The 21296-nt window shown below is 38.8% G+C and overlaps 1 protein-coding gene across 4 annotated transcripts in view; it reads right to left on the bottom strand.

The window, feature by feature from the left end:
- Positions 1–487: 487 nt before the first annotated feature.
- The window catches only part of Nr3c1 (nuclear receptor subfamily 3 group C member 1), an 89766-nt gene continuing 68957 nt past the window's right edge, over positions 488–21296 (bottom strand). For all 4 annotated transcript variants that reach the window (XM_055622891.1, XM_055622895.1, XM_055622890.1 and 1 more), the window contains exons 5-9: positions 18872–19147; positions 17836–17980; positions 13832–13962; positions 5599–5756; positions 488–4561 (exon numbers count right to left, since the gene is read on the bottom strand). In XM_055622891.1, the coding sequence (XP_055478866.1) occupies positions 4409–4561; positions 5599–5756; positions 13832–13962; positions 17836–17980; positions 18872–19147 (863 nt within the window). In that variant the 3' untranslated portion in view covers positions 488–4408. The remainder of the gene's footprint in view (positions 4562–5598; positions 5757–13831; positions 13963–17835; positions 17981–18871; positions 19148–21296) is intronic.

Consider the following 21296-nt stretch of genomic DNA (forward strand, 5'->3'; position numbering starts at 1 on the left):
AAAAGGTATGGAAACATGAACCTAATGTTTGAGAAGACACTGAATAGAGTGTATGGATACATGGTTGCCGCTGCTTATGCCTTTATTATTTACATTGTAAATTTGCTGTGTTTACTTATATTTCTAAGAGCAAGTGAGGACTTTAAATTCAGCTATTAATTTTGCTATTAGATAACAGTTGTTTACATAAAAATGTCATCTTCTGGGATAAAGACTGTTGCATTTGAAGTCAGTTTGTCCTGCCCTTGTTCCTGGTGAAATCATAAGCACATGGTCACTGGAAACTTTTTAGCATCAGGGTTAAGTTCATTTTGAATGAATATCCTATCCCTATGAACACACTAGCTGTCACACTGGCACATAAATGTCCAGTGTACCATCTTAAATGTCCTAAAGTGGGAACTCTACTGTGAGTAGAACGAGGAGAAAAAAACAAGGAAGGCTGCAACTGCAGAAGTTCTATGAAAGCATGCTGGGAGTCACATAATGAAAAAGCAGATATTTTTATTATGATGTTTATCCATATTTGGCATTGCTGTAAATGGCTGACTAACATTTACTGCCAATTCAGTACAAATGTGTGGTTTGGTAATACCAGAACAGCAAATTTAAATGAAAAATAAAAGTTAAACATTTCCACACAAAATTTTACAGTCTGACATTTCACTGTGTAGGTAAAAAGACAGTTTTTTAAACTACAGGTTATTCAGCATGAATAAGAAACTACAACTTTTATTTTTAAACAGGAGTCACTGGTTTTTAATTTTTACACATTTAAAAATTACTGTGATAAAAATAATGAAAAAGCTTTTAATAATGCCATACACAGTATAATATAGATTTGTCCCCATTATATAGCATTTGTTTAATATACAAAATAGAATATCGACACACTGAAATCTATATGTAGTTAAGCAGGTTATTTAGGAGGGTATTTTCATACAGCCATTTATCAGAAAATAAAATCCTTTCAGGCATGTTCTAGATAGAAGCCAACCCTTTCCTGGAAACCTGGTCACCAATCCTGATAGACCAGGCTGACTGAAAACAGTCTGGAAAGTGAGAAACCTTTCATCTGAAGTGGTTTGCAGTGTCTTTTGCACACTCCATTTCACCTAACACTGAAACCAGGCACATAAGAAACACATTCAGCTACAGCTTACTGTTGGGGTGACCAACCAAGATCCAAAGCCCCGGAAGGCTGCCGTGAGCTCTGAGGGCTGACGATCAAAGAACAATACCATGGTTCACCCTGCGGTGATACTGCCTCATTGTACACAAGAGGGAGCAAATTCTGGGACCCGTGTCCAGCTGGAATGGCTTGTCCTGTCTCACCCCAGCCCTGTCCTCTTCTTACTCTGCTGATGAGGCTGGCTGCTCCACATGCTTGCCAGAATTCACCCTGCACTCATCACCAGGGAACGCCACACACTAAACATGTCCCTTGTTCCTTTGGGATGGTCTGGCTTGTTGTTTTGTTTTTCCTAAAAGAAGGCAGTGCTTCTTAGGTTCCCTTCCCTTCCCCAAGCTTCCTGTCGCCTCTCTTCTACTTATACAGTATCCCAAGTCAATGCCTAAAATACCCAGAATGTCCCTTTATTTTCCTACCAGTAACTAAAGATACTTTTCAAGATGTGTTCTGAGTCATGTAGGCATGTCACCAACTCTCACTGAAGTTATAAAATCTAGTTTGGAACGATATGAAGCCATACACAAAAACTAAGCTGCACTCAAACAGTACCATATCTTTCTCACTTATACTCAATCAGAATAATAACAGCTTTCTTCTTCCTTACATACCAAAGGAGCACAGCTCTTTCTACATTTAAAATGGAGAGCCTTCTATAATAGTTTTATGAATGTCTGTTCCCTTCTACTAATAACAAAGTGCATACATCTTTCTTTTTCTTTTTTGGAGCTCTATTTTTTGAAAGCCAAGCTGGTTGGGACTGAAAGTAGATTTATGTGTGATGTGCTTTCTGCTTTTTAACCATATAACATTCCATAAATGTACAATAATCTATTTTTGAGAAGTTCATTTTGAACCTTAACACTGTCATTGATAATATTCAAGTGGTATTTCTTAGGCACCATAAATTTCACATCCAGCTGGGTTACAATTATCTTAAAGTACTTTGAGACCAATTTAAACCATTACAAAGTGAACATTCCCTTTTAGAGAGAATTCAAAAAGCAAACGATTACATTTTTTTATTAAATAATTTCTGTAAAATACTGAAAATAACAACATTCAATAAGCATTCAAAGAAAACATGTCCTCATTTTACTTGGAAATGGACTATTGTAGGATAGAAAGGATTAGTGTATTATTGGCTTCCTATGGGATTCTGTAGTATTTACATATTGCTGGTACCTCTATGCATATTATTGCCAAACGTCGAAAGCCTCTGTTTCTGTTAGCCTGTGGGGAGGCTGCGTGTGAACATGACCCCGTTGGCAGATGGTGCCCGTAACTACGTAACGCCACCCCTCTGTCCTGATTGTTAGCTCAAAGGGAAACTTAATGAACTATCCTGCACTGACAGGGTCATGGCTGGGTAAGGATGGTTAGAACGGGAGGTGGGGAATCAGCTCCTTGTGAGCTGACTGGGTCAAAGCCTCAGAACCTCCACTGCGCGCAGGGCCAGTCTCTAGCTCCCTCTTTCCACCTTACGGCAAACCTGCTTTGATATCTAAGGGCACTGAGGCCTGTATGATGCTCTTACACACTATAAATCATATAGGATATCCATCAACGTTTCTTTGACCCCTACAAAAAATATAACATGTCATGATAAAACAATCTCATCTAAAAATCATTCTTATTTTACACTATACAGCTATTTTACAGTCATTTTAATAAATTGCATGTAAAGCTGCAGTAGCCCTTCCCTTCCCAGATTAGTGAATACCAATATGATATATATCTGAAACTATAACTAAATACAAAAATATATTAGAAGTTTCATATTTTTAATATTAGATTTTCAGTTTTCTATTACACAAATAATTTGGCCACCTTAAGTAGAAATCAGATTTCTTGTGGCTTAGCAAGTGTGTTAAGCTTTGAGTTCACAGAAAGTTGGTAAGGTGCACACAGAAAGGGCTACTACAGCTTCTGTTCTCTTAATTCTCAGTGTGAAGTTCACAAGACTTGTGTTAAATTCTATGGCACATGTAGGGATGTGTATTGGACAAACATGGATGCCTGACAGTCAGTTCTAAATAACAGAAATCAGTAGCTGATTTTCCTGTACCACCAGGAAAGCTAGACCAATTGGTGACAGGTGGGGATGTGAAAATGGGTGTCTAGCCATTCTTGCCATGTTAGAGATTTAGTTTGGGGGTAAAGTTTAATGAGAGAAGTTACTTGGTCTGATTAAAACAATCTCTCAGCTTTATCACAGCTGGTTATTGGGAATAACAACTTTAAGATGTTACACAAACCACTCCAGAAGGTCCTGAAAGAACTGATTTACAAACTTTGTTGCTATCTGGACACTGTAGAAATGGGGCGTTAGGTGTGAGCAGGGGCCTTTTGGTAGTTACTGTGTAACTATTAGTCTTCTGTAACCATCGTCCACAGTTTTTCCCAGCAGGTCACTGGACTAGGTGCGCTACACCAGTTAGGACGGTTACTCTGCACAACCTATATAATTCTCCGTGGAAGCAGATATATACAGAGTAAGAGCTTTTGACAAGAATACTGGAGATCTGAGTCAATTTCTGTGGTCTTCTGATAGCTGAGTGCCATCAGGGGAGGAGCACCGACCCATTTTCACACGGAGATTAATGTTAGCGTCTAGGAGAGCTGCGAACCAGCTGCCCATCTTAAACAGCTGTACAATAACTGGAATACAAAAATTATTTAAGAAAAACGAGCAAGCATAGTTCACTGAATATAAAGGAAATTGTTAAAACCAGACAGTAATAGCTATAAAAGGCACAACTTCCCTTTTCTGATATACACTTGTAAACTTTTTTCAGGTTTCCATGCATAAATCAAAATACTATACTAACTATACATGGGAAAAATACACCAACAGAAAGTCTAGAAAGTTTCATCCAGCCAACTGAAAGTATGGGCAGAAGTTGATCACATGGACTTTGGGCACTGGTGGCTTAGGTGCGGTCCTTCTCTGAGATGGACGTGCCTCCACAGAACTGTTTCTAGTTTCTGTTACACACCAACCAATACACTGCACTGTCTGCTTTCCCATCACTTGAAAGTGAGGGCTCAACTGCTTCTGTTTGCCAACTCTTGGCCCTCTATAAACCACATGTAGTGCGTATTTAAAACAAAACAAGACAAAAACAAAAAACAACAAAACATCTACAAGACAAATTGATAAGTTTGTACAGTAAAAGCTATGAACTTTCTTTAAGGCAACCTTTCTTAGTAAGGCAGTCATTTTTGATGAAACAGAAGCTTTTTGATATTTCCATTTGAATATTTTGGTATCTGGTTAGTGATGATTTCAGCCAACATCTCTGGGAATTCAACACTCATGGTCTTATCCAAAAATGTTTGGAAGCAGTAGGTAAGTAGATTTTCAACCACCTGCAAGCAAAGATATGGTAACAATGAGGCTTCAAAGCACAGTAGTGTGAATGGCCTCCCCTTCCCGCATATGTCCTGATTATGCTTCCCCTCCCTCTACTCCTCCAAGTTCCTCTGCACCTCTCCTCTCATGAGAAAAGAACATGCTTCTAAGAGATAATAATAACATAGCAAAATAAAATAAAAACTACCACATTAGAGTTGGACAAGACAAACAAACAGAAGAAGAGAAACCCAAGAGAAGGAATAAGCTCCATGAACCCACTCATTCACGCAGTCAGGCATCCCATAGAAACACTAAATGGGAAGCCATAATAGATATGCAGAAGACCTGGTATAGATCCTGTGCTCATGATCTGCTGGCCCTTAATTTCATCAGAAACATACCAATCTTTGTTGGAAATCCTCAGATAAGAAAAATAACTTTAAATAAAATAAGCACTTAAGCACAAAAGGCATTTTAAATTTCTTAAGCTGTCTGCAGAATGAAAGCATGGCATGCCTGTAATCCCAGCAGGATCAAGGAAGACTGTGAATCTGAGGCCAGCCTGGACTAGTACCGAAATACAGAAAGATGAAACTTGTGTAATTTACTAGCTTTATTCATGTAGAACAGGGAATTCTACCTTTCAAAAAGAAGTGCTATTAAACTGTGTAGTAACATAGTAACTTTTATGCAAATCACTAGACTAATAAGAGTTAAGAGAAATGTGTACAAAATTGAAGTCTACAAATTTAACTTGAATAATCACTAAAATATATAACTTTAGGGAGGGGATGACTTATTGGTATATAATTATGTATCACATACATACATATATATATCCAGATTAAAACATACCTTACAGCCTACAAAATTCTGTTTCTCTGTCTCTTTGGGTTTTTGAGACGGGGTCTCTCTTACCCAGCTCTGACAGTCCTGGAGCTCCCTATGCAGACCAACCCGGCCTCAAGCTCTGTGACTGAAGGCATGTCACCACACCCAATGTTATGTTTTTCTGTTTTGTTGTTGTTTTGGCTTTGTGTTTGGTACTTACATCATGCATGGAGTCCAGAAGTTTTGTCAGTTGATAAAACCGCTGCCAGTTCTGACTGGAATTTCCTTCCCTTTTGACAATGGCTTTTCCTAGCTCTTTGATATAGGTCATTCGGATTTCATCAAATAACTCCTGGCTCTTCAGACCTTCCTTAGGAACTAAAAGGTAAGATGAAGTCAGTTAGAGGATTTCCTTCTGTGACTTGTCATGCACCAAGTAGGACATTTCATGCATAGTTCATTGCTGCAACGTACTTTTAATGCATTCTAAAAGTCTATGCATTTTCAAAGGACTGTAGGACTCTAGCTAAGTGAAAGTATAGGGTAACTGACAACTGGGAGTCAGAAACATGGGTGAGCCAATTGTTTTTTTATCTTACACAATGGGAGCTAGTGATGACACCTGAGGGTGCAAACACTCTCATCTTGTGTATAGTTAATTTGTGATGTACACCAGAGAACTTGCTTTAAAAATCTTTCATTTTGTAAACCTTATACTGTACCAGGTAAGGTTAGTAGCTACTGAAAATACCACCAGAAAAAGGTGCCTACAGGCGTATTTGGGAGTGTGTTAACTATTATGAATCGAAGTCCTGGAGATATACTAAAAACAAATCCTACACAGCCTTTCATTTTAGTTACTTTTTAAAAGGGAGTTATTTAAATACCTTATTGAGAAGAAAAAACTGAACTAGACCCACTTTATTATTAATCATCATTTTTATCTTCCTTCAGTTTCTTGGGCTTTTGTTTGTTTTTTAAGCATCACAACTCTCTTTTTACTGACTCCGTTTCCCCTTTATCCCTGAAGGCAATACTCTTCTTGAGTTTTTTCCTTCATGTTAGCAGTACAGCAGGCTTTTCCTAAGTTCTACCAGTTGTCCTACATTTCCCCAGTTTTTCTTTGCAGTATCACAAGGGAATTAAGCCCAGACATTCTCTTTCCAGGTTTTCCTTTCTTTTTCTCCTTTACACTGATCTTATTTTCTACTTCCCTCTTAGGGGAATGCAGGTTTTCATCTCTCTTTCTTGTCTACCTTTGCTCTGTCCTCAGCTTTTTTCCTTAGCTGACATGTCTCCCATGAGCACAGTTTAGAAACGGCCCCAAGGAGCTGACTAAAGGTGGTTTGTGCTCTTTCTAGTAGTTTTGCACCAAGAACCCATTTTGGTTTTGTGATTTTGTATTTAGTAGTTTTTCCTCTTTGCATAAAACTTTACCCCAAAGAGGGCAAAGGGAGAAACCTTGAGCTCTACCACTTGGCTGGGCCCTGAGACGTATTCCTGCTCTGACCAAATACATTAGGTTTGGGGTTATTCAAGTAAACAAGGAAAAGGGACAAAAGCCACTCTTGCTTATGGTTCAGCAGCCCTGCCCTGCTACTTGGGAGAAAGGATGCACATTTTACAGGTTTGGGAATGCGGAGGTGTCTCGAATGTGGGGCAGACTTCCAATTTGGCCTAAGGCACACCGGGTTCTGTCACATCAGCCTTTGGTTTTCATTAAATACTTAATGATTCCATTTTCCCTTTGACTGTTTGAGCTCTTTTAAGTGAATGCATTATCACCTGCAATATACATTTACAATTAACTTGTTTTCCCTTCCTAAATACACTATATTACTCTAACTCCTAACACTTATAATACCACTGTCATTCATTTTACATATCCATTTTTCAATTACCCAATATGTGATCTTTAATTTAAAAATAAATAAAAACATTCTGTGTATGTGTTTTGCCTAATATATGTTTGTATACGGTAAGTATACGTAAGTATGTAGCACTCAAGTCAGAAGAGGGCACCAGATCCTCTGGGATGTAGTTAGACAGTTCTAAGCTCCATGTGGCTGCTGGGAACTGCTAAGCCATCTCTCCAGACCCTAGTACCTGATTATTATTATTGCTGTAACAGTTCTGTAATATTAAGAAGAAAAATGACATCTTACTTTACCCTCATGCATCGCTTGTCTATTATGCTTCCTTTCTTATATAGAACATCTATTATTCTGTCATATATTTCCTTTCTTTTGAAGAATTTTAAAAAACAGCTCATGTAAGACAGATTCCCCCCAAAAACAAACAAACAAAAACCCTCAAAACCAAAAAAAACCCCCAGCAAGTTTGTTTGAGAAAGTTTTTTTTTTACTTATCACTTTGGTTTTTGAGATGGTATTGATAGGTAGCCATGGCTGGCTTGGATTTTAGTCATTAGCCTTTTGAGTGCTGGTATTCTGGGTCAGCTAGCATGTCTGGCCCCATTTGTGTTTGGGGGTGGTGTTTTGTTTTTTTGTTTCCTTTTCAACACTGTAAATATTTACTTTACATTCTTCTCACTTGCATGGTTTCTGATGTAAGTTATAGCGGTTTTTGTTGTCATTGTTTTAAAATTATGATACTTTTAAGATCTTTCCCCTTTTGTCTTTGGTGTCCCATAATTTGAAGAGGCTATGCCAAAATGAAGATTTTTTGTTGTTGTTTATCTTTTCTTGGTGTTCTCTGAGCTTCCCAGACCCACACTTTGGTGTCTAACTTAGAAATTTCTGAGCTTTTACTGCTTAAAATATATCTTAGGGTTGCCCCAAACCCTTTTTATTCTTTTTTCATCCTTATATTTGAGTCTAGGATGTTTTTGTTGACATATGTTCACTCTTTCCTTGGGTGCATTGTAACTAATGGTATACTTGACAGGAGCATTGTACATTTTCATTTCAGCATCTTTTGTTTCCAGCATTTTTAGAGGAATGACTTCTTAGCTGTCTATGAATCTTCACTTTTCCTTATAATTCTCATGCAGTCTATGGTTTTCCTTTAGTGTCCTTAACAAAAATATTGTAGTTATTTGAAATTTCTACCTGGTAATGCCAATAGTTTGGGATCAGATTTAATGCTTGCTTTGTTTCTTCATTCTACGGCTTTTTACTGCCTTTTAGCATGGTTTTGGTTTTTGCTGAAAGCTAGATAAGAAGTATCAGAGCTGATGAAATTGGACACTTTGTGGAAGACTATTTTAATCTGGATAGGCTTTGGATTGTATTTAATATTGGTTATGGGCACTGTGGTAGTTTGAATGACAACCATAATAATAATCTGAATAAGAACAACACTGATAGGCTCTTATAATTGAGTGCTTAGTTACCAGAGAGTGGAACTGTGAAAGGATTAGAAGGAATAGGAGGTGTGGCCTTGTTGAAATAGGTATGGCCCTGCTAGAGGAACTGTCACTGTGGGGTAAGCTTTGAGGTCTCAGAAGTCCACAACAGTCCGTCTCTCTCTCTCTCTCTCTCTCAATGCTTGTAGATCAGAATGTGACTCTCAGCTACTTTTCCAGCATCATGCTTGCCTGTTACCATGTTTCCTGTCATGATAATGGACTAAGTTAAGTTTCTGAAACTGTAAAGCAAGCCCCCAATTAAATGCTTTCTCTTATGATTACATTTCAGTTTTACTGCACCTGAACATTTCCTACAAGACCATTTTCCCCTTTTCTTTCCTGTGGGTCAGTAAGGCTATTATCAGTGATCTAGAATACTGGGTTTGCTTCTTTTTCCAGGTCAGGTAAGGTCTTGATGAGACAGTTTCTCTTATAGGGCAGGCTTTGCTTTTGTTTTAAAAAATACTATATGTACTTACAATGCTTTCATCTCCCTTTCTTACTGACATAAAAATGAGAGCATTATTCTCTTATCTTCACAAGTACCTGGTAAAATTTCTGAAGAAAGGCTGGATTGCTGGCATGTTGATCTTTTTTTTTTTTTTTTTTTTTTTTTGGTTTTTCGAGACAGGGTTTCTCTGTGTAGTCTTGACTGTCCGGACTCGGTCTGTAGACCAGACTGTCCTTGAACTCACAGAGATCTGCCTGCCTCTGCCTCCTCGAGTGCTGGGATTACAAGCGTGTGCCACTGTGCCAGGCTGCATGTTGAACTTTTATTTTAAACCAGTCCTCATTAGCCTCCATCAGTTTCTTGGAGTTGTTGATATTCCTTTTAAGAGAATAGCTTCTTTCTTTTAATAGTGCATATTTAAGGTTTAATGATCTTTTTAAAAAAAAATTTGGCACGATGGCCCGTTTCTTTTCAATACCGAATAATAACATCATTGGGATATATCAATTTATCCATTTGTCTACTGGAGAACATCTCAGTGCTTCTAGGTTTTGTCAAATACAAAGAGCTTGGCTATCAATCTCCATACTGACATAAGTTTTCAATTACTTTGTGTACTGATAATTACTTTGTGTACTGATCAAGAAATTGCTACATCAAATGATGAGACTATGTTTGGCTTTATAGAAAACTACAAAACTGTCTTCTGAAATGGCCATTCCACTTTGTATTTCTTTTAGCAGTGAAGGAGAATTCCTGTGCACTATGTCCTTACCAGTATTTGGTGTACTCACTACCCTGAATTGGTTCATTATGGACAGGTCCCCATGGTATATGACAAGCAGCGAGTGTGTAATGCTGACTCGCTGTCTTTATTTTGTCTTCTTTAGTAAGGCATTTTTGCATATTCTCAGCCCTTAAAAAATAGGTTGCTGTTTGAATTGTTGACTTTGAAGAGCTCTTTATATATTTTAAGAGAATATCAGGTATGACTTTCCTTTTATTACTTATCTAAGATGACAAGTAAACTAATATAAACAAGATTCTTAATATTTTAAAAAATTTTCAAGTTTTATTATTTTTTTAGCTGAAAGCAATCTCACTAAAGTCTAAATGTCAATAGTCTTGTTTAAACATTCGGTTGGTTTTACAGACAAACCATTGATTACTTTCTTAGGATATTTCTGATACCTGGTAGTTGTCTTTGTTAGGGTTTCCATTGCTGTGAAGAGACACTATGACCAAGACAACTCTTATAATGGAAAACATTCAGCTGAGGCTGGCTTACAGTTTCAGAGGTTTAGTCTATTATTGGAGTGATGGGAAGCATGGCATGGTGCAGGTAGACTTGGTGCTGCTGGAGTGGAGGGTTCTACATTTTCATCTGAAAGCAACCAGGAGACTCAATTCCATACTGGGCAAAACTTGAGCATATATATGACCTCAAAGCCTGCCTCCCCAGTGACACACTTCCTCCAAGGCCCCTCAAACACATGAGTCTATAGGAGCCAAACCTATTTAAACCACCATATTCTACTTCCTGAGCCCCACAGGCTTGTAGTCATAACATGAAGCAAAATGCATCTAGTCCAACTTCAAAAGTCCACATAGATTATCAGTCTCAACAATGTTTAGAAATCCAAAGTTCAAAGTCTATTCTTGCAATCTTTAACTGTAATTACACATCAAATCAAAAGCAAAAAGCAAATCACATACTTCCAACATATCAGGGCACAGGGTATACATTACTGTTCCAAAATGTCATAGTGAGAAAATACAGGACCAAAGCAAGACCAAAAACCAGCTGGGCAAACCCCCAAATCTGCATATCTCTGTTAGCAGCTTTCTTTGGCAGGTATCCCATGGCTCTGGCATCTCTAACATCTTGGAGTATCCAAGGCAGCTTTAACTTCACAACTTCTTGTTCCAATGTCTGGGATACACATATGATCTTCTTGGCTCCTCCACAGGGCTTGGGCTACTTCTCTAGCCCTGCCCTCTGCAGCACTCTAGGCTCTGGATGACTCCACTCTACTGCTGCTGCTGTTCTTGATGGTCATCCCATAGTACTGGCATCTCCAATACGCTGGAGTCTTCCCCGGCCAGTGGGCTGCACTTCTACTAACAGCTTCTCATGGTCTCTCTTCATGGTGCCAATCCTCAACTTCAATTGCCACTGAGAATACACTTTCACCAATGGTCTCTCCTGGCCTCTCATAGTGCCAAGCCTCAGCTGCTCTCCATGACCCCTTCATGCCTTCAAAACCAGGACCATCTGGTGACTCCTACACATTACCAAGTCCAGCTGCCACCATAAGATACAACCTTGGCTATCCATGGAACAGAGCGTGTCTGTGTTCCCAGAAAATACTTCCCAGAAGATTTCACCTCAGTGATACTTGTCTTTACTTAATCATTGCTAGTTTCTTTTTCTTTCATTTATTTATTTATTTATCTATTCACTTTATTCATTTATTCATTTATTTATTTATTTATTTATTTATTTATTTATTTATTTATTTATTTATTTATTTAAGCTTTATCTAACCAGCATCAGTTCTCCAAGTAACTCCTTCTATTCCAGTATCTCTAAAGACAGAACCACTATGGCCAAAGCTGTCAAGTTATGCTGCTTGCTGGCACTAGGTCTCCTCTTTCAATTACATCTTCACCAGTTTTCTGTTTTCAATGGTTTCCTTCACTTGGCCATTCTGGAACCTGCTCTATAGACCTGGTTGACCTTGAACTAAGAAATCTGTATGCCTGTGTCTCCGGAACACTGGGATTAAAAGTGTTTATCACCATGCCCGGACCTAAGCTTTTAATTCCTTTTCACAAGATCTTTCTAAGTTCTGGATTGTAGTTCATTCCAGATATTGTCAAGTTGACAGCTAAGACTAGCCATCACAATCCAGTCCTTCTCAATTTGACACACAATCATAACTCCGTATGTCCAAATGAAAACATTAACCAGGAGATAATAACACCTAACATGATACAGCTAGCTCTCATAAAATTGCAAACATATTAGCAATAAGCTTAGCTGGGTGGGCTCCTGCCCCAAAGGTCACCACTCCCTTAATTTCATTTAATATCCTTGAACATAGGATTTAGCTTCATTTCTACTTCCTGATGCCCCTTTTATCCTTGAACCATTTTCTACTTTTCCTTTCTAAGCTTGCTATGCTTGATCAAAAACCTCTTCATTAAGAGTGAGCTACAAGACAGAGTCTATGCTAGGCTTTTTTGAGATTTCCTTTTGTCAATGCAATTAATCTAAATCTCTCATTGTAGTCTTAGGCAGACTCTTAGGACAAGGCCCCAAAGTAGCCACATCAGGACTGCCCGGATCTCCTTCCTCTGTGGGCTGCCTAAGTTGCCCCATGGGAGAAGGGATCAAGGAGCAAGCAACCAAGTTCATGTCAGAGACTGTCTCTTTTCCCTGGGACCTGATAGTCTTGGGTCAGACAGTAGGGAAGGAGGACTTCCCCTATCAGTGGACTAGGGAAAAGGGATAGGGGAGGAAGAGGGAGGGAGGGTGGAACCGGGAGGAGATGATGGAAGGGGCTACAACTGGGATACAAAATAATAAATTGTAAATAATAATAAAAATAATGAAAAAAAAATGAAGAAAACACACACAGCAGTCACATTCTTGACCAAAATATCACAAGAACAATCTCTAGGCCACATACTAAATTTCTTCTCTGAGGCCTCTTGAGCCAGGTTCCCCCCACACACCCCAAGGTAAAACCATTCTCAGCACCACTGTCTTCCATGCTTCTACTAATATGCCCCATCATTCTACTGCTTTCATAATCCAAAGTCCCCAAATCCACATTCTCTCAAACAAAAACATCGTCAGGCCTATCACAGCATTACCCTAGTCCTTGGTACCAACTTCTTAAGAGTTTCCATTGCTGTGAAGAGACGCCATGATCAGGGAAACTCTTATAAAGAAAAATATTTAATTGGGGCTGACATACAGTTTCAGAGGTTTAGTCCATTATCATCATGATGGGAAGCATCATGACATGCAGGCAGACATGGTGCTGGAGGAGCTGAGAGTTCTATATTTTGACCTGAGGGCAGCCAGGAGACTCAATTCCATACTGGGAAGAACTTGAGCATATATGTATCCTCAAAGCATACCCCTACAGTGACACACTTCCTCCAACACGGCCACACCTCCTAATGGTGCCATTTCCTATGGCTAAGCATCCAAAGACATGAGCCTATGGGGGCCATTCCTACGCAAAACACCACAGAAGTACTCACTATTTAGCTACAAATAATAGTGCAGTAGAGAAACAGAATCATTACTTGCTCCAAGTTTTTGGTAGTGATGTACCAAAGATGGATGAATAGAACGAAGTGAGGAAGACTCTGCAAAAATTCTCATCACCTGAGATCCCTGGGCAGAGCCTGTACCTATTTCTACAATACCTATTTTCCCTACTAACGCTGGTAACAATATATACCTTTTTACATTTTACCTTTCTGAAAATCATCTGACTAGCAAAACATAGTGGAATTGGTATAACAAGTATACAAAACAAGAGTTTAAAAACATTCACGTGCATTTACCATATTTAGATACGAATCTTAAAAGTGAGCAGATAATCCACCAACCTGTGGAGAGAAGCAGTAAGGTCTTCATACAGAGATACTCTTCATAGGACACCTGCAGCCTTTGTAACTCAGAGCACACAAACAGCATGTGTTTACATTGGTCAAACATGCAGGGTAGAGTCATTCTCTGCCTGTGAGACACAAATACAAGTGTGAGTTAGAAAGAAATAGTGCTAGTCTAAAATAATAGCTGAATTTTGGCTTGGTTTTTAAATTTATGAACTCGTGACTAAAAACATACCTACCGCTGTTAGCAATAAACTCCTGGAGAACTAGAATGTTGGAGAACAAGGAGGGACTATTCAACAATAACATGACACTCTAAGTTTTTGTTGTTGCAGAACTGTGAATGCTTTAGTATACTTAAAACCTGATAAGCCAAATGATTCTGGAATCCCTACAGCATACTTTAATGGAAACATTAGAGATTAGTTATTTTTACAGATCTTCTACTTGGCTTATTCCTTTAAAATTATTTCTTTTTTGAGATTTTAATTATATCATCATTGCCCCTTCCCTTTCATCACTCCAAATCCTTCTATATTCCTGTCTTGTCCCCCTCCAAATTGATGGCTTCTTTTTACATTAACTGTTTTTACATACATGTATGTATATTCATATCTATTTCTAAATATATAAGTACAGCCTGCTCAGTATGCATGATGTTATTTGTATGTTTCCAGGGTATGTGTCAGTGGTGCTGAAGCACATGCTGTGCTTGTCCCCGGGGAAACTACTTCTGTGTTCTCAGCCTTCCTTAGTGTCTATGTTCACTTTGTAGGGTTGAGATCTTGTGGGCTTTCCGTCATCCATGTTAGGACATCTAGTGTTGTTGTCTTCGTTTAGTTCTTGTTTAGGGAGGGATACTAGTTTTCTGCATACATGGCAGAAAATGTTTTATTTCCTTTTGCATTTACAAGTTATTACCAGTTACTCATTTAAATCAACATTTGGCTTTTAACTATAGTTATGTCTACAACACAGTTTCTGATCTTACCATTTAAAAATCCGAAGCCACTCCCTGTTAAATGGCATCTCAACCTAAAGACAGCGATGTGTGAATGTTGTGCTGAGGGCCAATATGGGGGCCAATATTAGCACTTAACATCTCAGAATTCATCTTATTTTTGAGGTAGAGTTTCTTACTGAAACTGGAGCTTACTGATAGGCTACGCTGTCTGGCCAGAAAGCCCCAGGGATCCTCCTGTCTATAACTCCCTAGAAACATGTAAGGAGCCACAGAACAGGGACCACTTCTGTATTCTGATGGAGTGAGGGGTACGGCTCAGGCAGTGGAGCGCATGCTTAGAACTGAGCTCAGGTTCAATCCTCATTCCCTTCTTCCTACCAAGACTAAGAATATGCTTTATTTACCTCTAATCCATGGTGGTTATTCCTTGGCCCTAGAACAACATCTAAAGTCTAGTTCACCATGGTTTTGTTGTGTCATTATACAGTCCTCTAAACTCTACCATATTCTGGAGGGCTTTCTTTGAATCCCTCAGTATGGTCAGCTTGCTGCAGTTCTTCACATTTGTTTCTTCTGCCTGAAATGCCCTACACATTCACAGTTTTTGGGGGGTGGCAAGTTGTTTCTGTTTTTTTGTTTTACTTTAATTCTTTTATGCAGTGAATGGTTAGCTACTCAAGACTTCTGGGCTCTAAACCCCCCATCATCTCCACTCCACCCTCACACTATTTTATTATGATTCTATGAAATAATTTTCATCTTCTATTTGAATCTCCCATCATATTGTTCTAAGAGACCTTAATCTATTATCTATTATGCCATTTTATTCCATGTTTTCATAATAGTCCTTGGCTGTGGATAGGTATGTAATACTACTTAAATATGGCAGTAGAAAGGTATAAGTCCCACCAGTGGAGAAGCAATACTCACTTTAACTGGGATGATTAACTGCTTCAGTAAGGGTTTTTCTCTACTTCTTTGCCAGCTATTGAGAAACCTCTGCTGTATCTATCGTCTGAGATGTGGCCCCAAACATATCTGGTAGTAGGTCAAAGAATAGGTGCCTGAGATTCTAGGATTACCTCATAACACATGGCTTCTGGCATACTCCTTAAGAATCTCTTTTTAAAAATACCTGGGGTTATATCATATGCTCCCCACCAAAACACTTAAGATAGAAGGAGCTTATTTGTGTCATTAGTCCAGCCTCTTCCATTTAACATTTAGCTCAAATAGGTACTTTTCTGTAACTCCCACACATTTTTTTTTTTTAAATCTGGTACACACAATAAGGAATGTTTACTGTATTTTCAGACAATCTCTTAGGCCACCCCAAATGCTCTCAAATTCCCTTTCTCTAAACACTCTTATTATTCATCAATCATCACTAGTTTCCAAACTGGTTGCCATTCTGGGCATATTTCAGATGCCCGTCGTTAGTCACAGGATGTGTAACTAAACTCTGCTGCACTCATAGGCCTTATGGCTTTATTCCTTCCGGAGGAACTCTTTCTTTTTTCCTGCCTTTTCGTTTTCCGAGACCGTGTTTCACTGGGTAGCCCTATCTGCAACAGAACTAGCTCTGTAGACCAGACTGGCCTCAAACTCACAGAGATTCACCTGCACCTGACTCTCTGAGAATCTAGTTACATACAATAAAGGATAATCTCTATTTTTGTCAGAGAATTCCTCTTGTACTCTCTGTGTGAATTTATACACATTCTAGGAAAGGATAAACAAATGGCACAAAGGTTACTGATATAAACCAGAAAGTAAAAATAACCAGGGCTATTTGGAAAACAGGTTATATTTGTTGTGAGCTAAGATGTTATGTTTGAAGAATGAGCAGTTTAAGTGTAGACAAAGAACATTTAAAAAGAATAACCAGAAAGAAAGCGAGGATGTGCTGGGTGGGCAGTGACAGATTAGAACTGTGCTTAAGGAGGAAAGCATTAATCAACACAAAAAGTTATAATGGAGGTAGAAAACCTGTGAGCAAAATACTGCATGAGGCCAGGAGGTGAGCACCTGCCATAATTCACAAATACTGGCAAAGATTTACAGGATAAGGCAATGGCTAACTTAAAACTGTGAGTTGTGGTAGTTACTCAGTTTTAAAAAGTCACAATACTGTTTCTTTATATTCATCCTTTTCTAGACATCATTTTTTTTAGACATGATCTCATATGGCCCAGGCTGGCCTCACACTTGTTTTACCTTAGGATAATCAAGAATTTCCTATATCCATGTTTTCAGTGTTAAGAGGACAGGTGGGCTCGCCACACCCAGTCTTGGCTGTGCTGGGGATCAAATGGAAGGTTTCCTGCACGCCAGACAATCACTACCAACAGAGATACATCCCTAGCACAGTTCTCATGCTCTTTCCAAGGCATGGCTGTTGTAAGCCTTGCAATACCAAGAGATACCTCTTGTCTCTGTGTCTGTACTACCACATCCACTCAGGAGGAACATCCTCATTGTTCCTATTGGCCACACATGAAATTTTATCAGACTCATTTTGTTTTCTAGATTAGGGTTATATAATTATATAGTAGTACAATAAGATTATTGTTATTAATCTCAAATTCCAGAGATGCTCAAGGTGTAAAAGTTTTTTGTTTGTTTGTTTGATGATTTTTGTTTGCTTTTAAAAACAGATCTTCAATTATGTAGTTTTGGCTGATCTGAACTCAGTATGTAGCCTTGGCTGGCCTGGAACTCACAGAGATCCACTTGCCTCTGCCTCTGGAGAGCTAGGATTAAAGGTGTTTACTACCACACCCAGCTAGAGTAAAGGTACTTTTAAACATGTCCTAAGATGATAATCATGGTATGTATGCATATTCTCTATCCTACAATTAATCTACCTTCTACCCCAAGCACTAATGAACAACTGCTTCATGTCTGTCCATATCCTAGAGAGCAGCTAAGACTGATTCAGTCCCATATTATTATGATAGCCCTTTAAGAAATCGTCAGCTGGTTAAAACACTGTATGACTGAATTCAGGGCAAGTGTCTCACATGTAACTTACTCATTAATAATCAGATCAGGAGCAAAGCACAGCAGGCTTCCCCCTGCTTGTTTGTATGATCTCCAACCCAGGGCAAATGCCATGAGGAACATCCATGAGTATTGCAGGAGGGTCATTTGGTCATCCAGGTGTAAGTTCCTGAATCCTACATTGGAAATAAAGGTACAAGGAAACATTACAGTTGATCAGTTGGCCTTTAATAGACAGCCATCCATCAGATCTACCCCTGTGCATTCAGAACTCTGTAATGGTCTAATAAAACTTATAAATAGATATTTTTAAGTCATTTTTGTCTATTTAAGTGTACATGAAGTAATATAGTAAAAGAGAAAGGCAAGAGTCTTTGCTTAGGGTATTTTTTGATTTTGATTTTTTAAACTTCACTGATATCCATCTTCCTTTCCTTTCCTAATATGGTGGGGGTGATGGCAGCTTAGGTGTGTGTAGCCATAAGTTTGCCAATCAATCTCCTATAAATCAATCTCCTGTAAAGTCATTGACATTGACTTCTGCTTCACCAAAGCTCTAACATGAAATTTTTGTTTAAAAGTCCCTTAAAAATTAGATGAATTAATATTCAACATGTGAGATTTCATTTAATGAAAAACCAAAATATTTTGTTAGTAAATTTTGAAAAATTCAACACACCATTTACCAACTTCAAAAACACTCTGAATGAGAATAAATGGAATTCCCATATGTTCTCTCCCAGGTGTCATTGTGAATAGAATTTGAGTGAGATCTGATAATATAAGATCTTATCTACAATGGAATGCTACCTGTGACCTGAAAACCAGGGAACAGTATCTACAGTTTACTATGGACTTCTCATTTGTCCTTATGAGCAAGAGAAGCATTTGTGGTGGAGATCAGGCAGGATGATACACAGCCTAAAGAATCTTAGAGCAGTTCTATTTTGCAGGGTGCTAGAGCCTGACCCACTGCTTGTGTACAGTAAGCAAATGGCATACCACTAAGTTCACACACACAGAGCCCAGCTCAGAGTGTTATAGTTCTGTCATCTTTCATGTCTTACCTGGTATTGCCTTTGCCCATTTCACTGCTGCAATCACTTGGCGCCCACCTAACATGTTGAGTGTGGACATAAGTCTCCAAGATGAATCTGGAATAGAGCTATCATATCCTGAAAATATCACCTCAGGTTCAATCACCTCCAGCAGTGACACCAAGGTAGGAGTAAGTTGTGGTAATGTTGCTGGAACTATTGTTTTGTTGGGATTTTCCGAAGCGTCTTGGGAGGCTCCTGGAGTAGCTTGCTGAATCCCTTTTATTTTTTTCTTTGTTTTTCGAGCTGTGGATTTTGAAAAAAAAAAAAAAAAAAAAAAAGAAATGTACTAAATCAACTCTATAGCCCAAACTTTCTAATTATAAGAGGTGTTTAATTTTGGAAACTCCTATTAAGAGAAGTAAACTCTTTAAACATTTTGACACATACAATGAATGTGTGTGCACATGTGTGAGTGTACTCTGCACACATGCATGTGTATTGTTCAAGGCACAGGAAGAAGTTAGGTGTCTAACCTGTTACCCACCACCTTATTCCTTTTCAAGAAGGCTCTCCCATTGACCTTGGAGCTAGGCTGGCAGCCAGTATGCCCCAGAACAACTCCTGTCCCCACCTTATCCCTCAAAGTGCTGTGATTAGTAGAAATGAACACAGTTATACCCAGTTCTGATGTGGATACTGGAGCACACACTTGGGTCTTCATGCTCCCTAGCAAATGATCAAACCTACTGAGCCATTCTGTCAGCTCCAGAAGTCTTTTATTAGTAATTGCATGATATGGCATGGAAAAGGAGAAATTCTGTTTCTGGAAGGGAAAGATCCCCATAACTTGTTTCCTCTAAAAGTGAGCCAGTAGTTTACTGTCACCTTAAACTTCTGATCCCCCTTCCTAGATTGTGTTGCCTTTTATTCTTCTCAGTTTTTATTAGTTTTTTGAGAATTTTATACAATGTATCTTGAACATATTTTACTCTTTTTCTAACTCCTCCCAGATCCATACCTGCTTCCCAAATCACCCAACTTTGTGCTCTTGCCTGCTATTTTTTTTAAATCCATGAAGTAAAATTTGTGCTGCCCACATATGTGCTCTTGGATGTGTGGCCTTCCACTAGAGTGGGGGGACTTAGCAGGAGCCACATTCAGTAGTGTGTGGGACTGTGGGCCCTTTCCCCTTCTCTAGGCTGAGATCTTCTGTGGCTTGGGCTCACACAGGTCTTGTGCGTGCTGTCATGACTGCTGTGAGTTTGTATGTGTAACTTTCCTGCTGTGTTTGAAAAACACTCTCCTTGTAGTCATCTAGTGCCTCTGGCTCTTACAGTCTTCCCAGCCTCTCTTCCTTGATGGCCCCTGAGACTTGAGAGGAGGGCGTGTGACACAGATGTCCCATTTGGGACTGAGCACTCCTCTGTCAACATTAAACAATCTGGATGGACTAAAAGCTCTGATAATGGTTGGGGGATTAGTAACACACTCTACGGTAGGCAGAACTGGAAGTCTCTCCTATCAAGAGAACGAAATGAATACCATTCTCTCAGTATTAGCATCTTTTATCCAAATTATCGCTACTCTCATTTCTTTGGTCTTTCAATATAAAATTAGTCTTCTAGTTTAAGGCTTAGTTGTTATTTTTAATTATGTGTATGCATTTTTCTCTGTGAGGGGGTATGTGTACAGACTGTAGGAGTCTATAGAGCAGTACAGGATGTCAGACCCCCCCCCCCGGAATTGAGTTACAGGCAGTTGTGAGTTGCCAAAGGTGGGTGTGGGAAAGTGAACTTAGGTCCTCTGCCATTTGTCCATTTCTCTAGCCCAAGGAGTAGTCTTTGTAAAAATACAAACTCGACCACATCTCTGTCATCACTGCTCACCTGATTCCTGCTCAGTGTATTTATAATTTGCTACTTCTCCCAGGATGAGTTCCCTGACTTTCAGGACAGAAGCTGATGGTCATCCCTCTCCATTCCGTAGCAGTACTCCTTTTGTGGCATCCCATACTAGTTTGTGATCAACTTTGTAGCTTACAAAGTAAGCTGCTCAAACTCAGGAGCTGAGTTTGTCTTCTCTTTATACTTGCTTAATATTTGCTAAGTAAATCACCACAGTAACAATAAAAACTAACAACATGAGTTATAAGAACACTGATTTCAGAGAGCTCACTATTTCAACTACAGCAAAATCCCAAACTTTCCCAGAGAAAAGTTTTTAAGTAAGATAAGTGTATCAAATTATAAGCAATTTTTGGTTTTCTTTTATACTTAAAACACAAAACAATCCATCCAATGCCCCCTTACAAATTTTTTTGGCAAACCTGTAATAAAACATATGTTTTCAATAAAAGATTTTTGAAAGAGAGGAACATGAAGTAGATCTCTAAAACACAATACTTTGCTAACCTTAGGGACTGGTTTTGAGTTTTTAAAAAGGAGTAAGAAAG

This window comes from Psammomys obesus, unplaced genomic scaffold, assembly GCF_907164565.1.
Source record: "Psammomys obesus unplaced genomic scaffold, mPsaObe1.curated_primary_1811, whole genome shotgun sequence".
Lineage (NCBI taxonomy): Eukaryota > Metazoa > Chordata > Mammalia > Rodentia > Muridae > Psammomys > Psammomys obesus.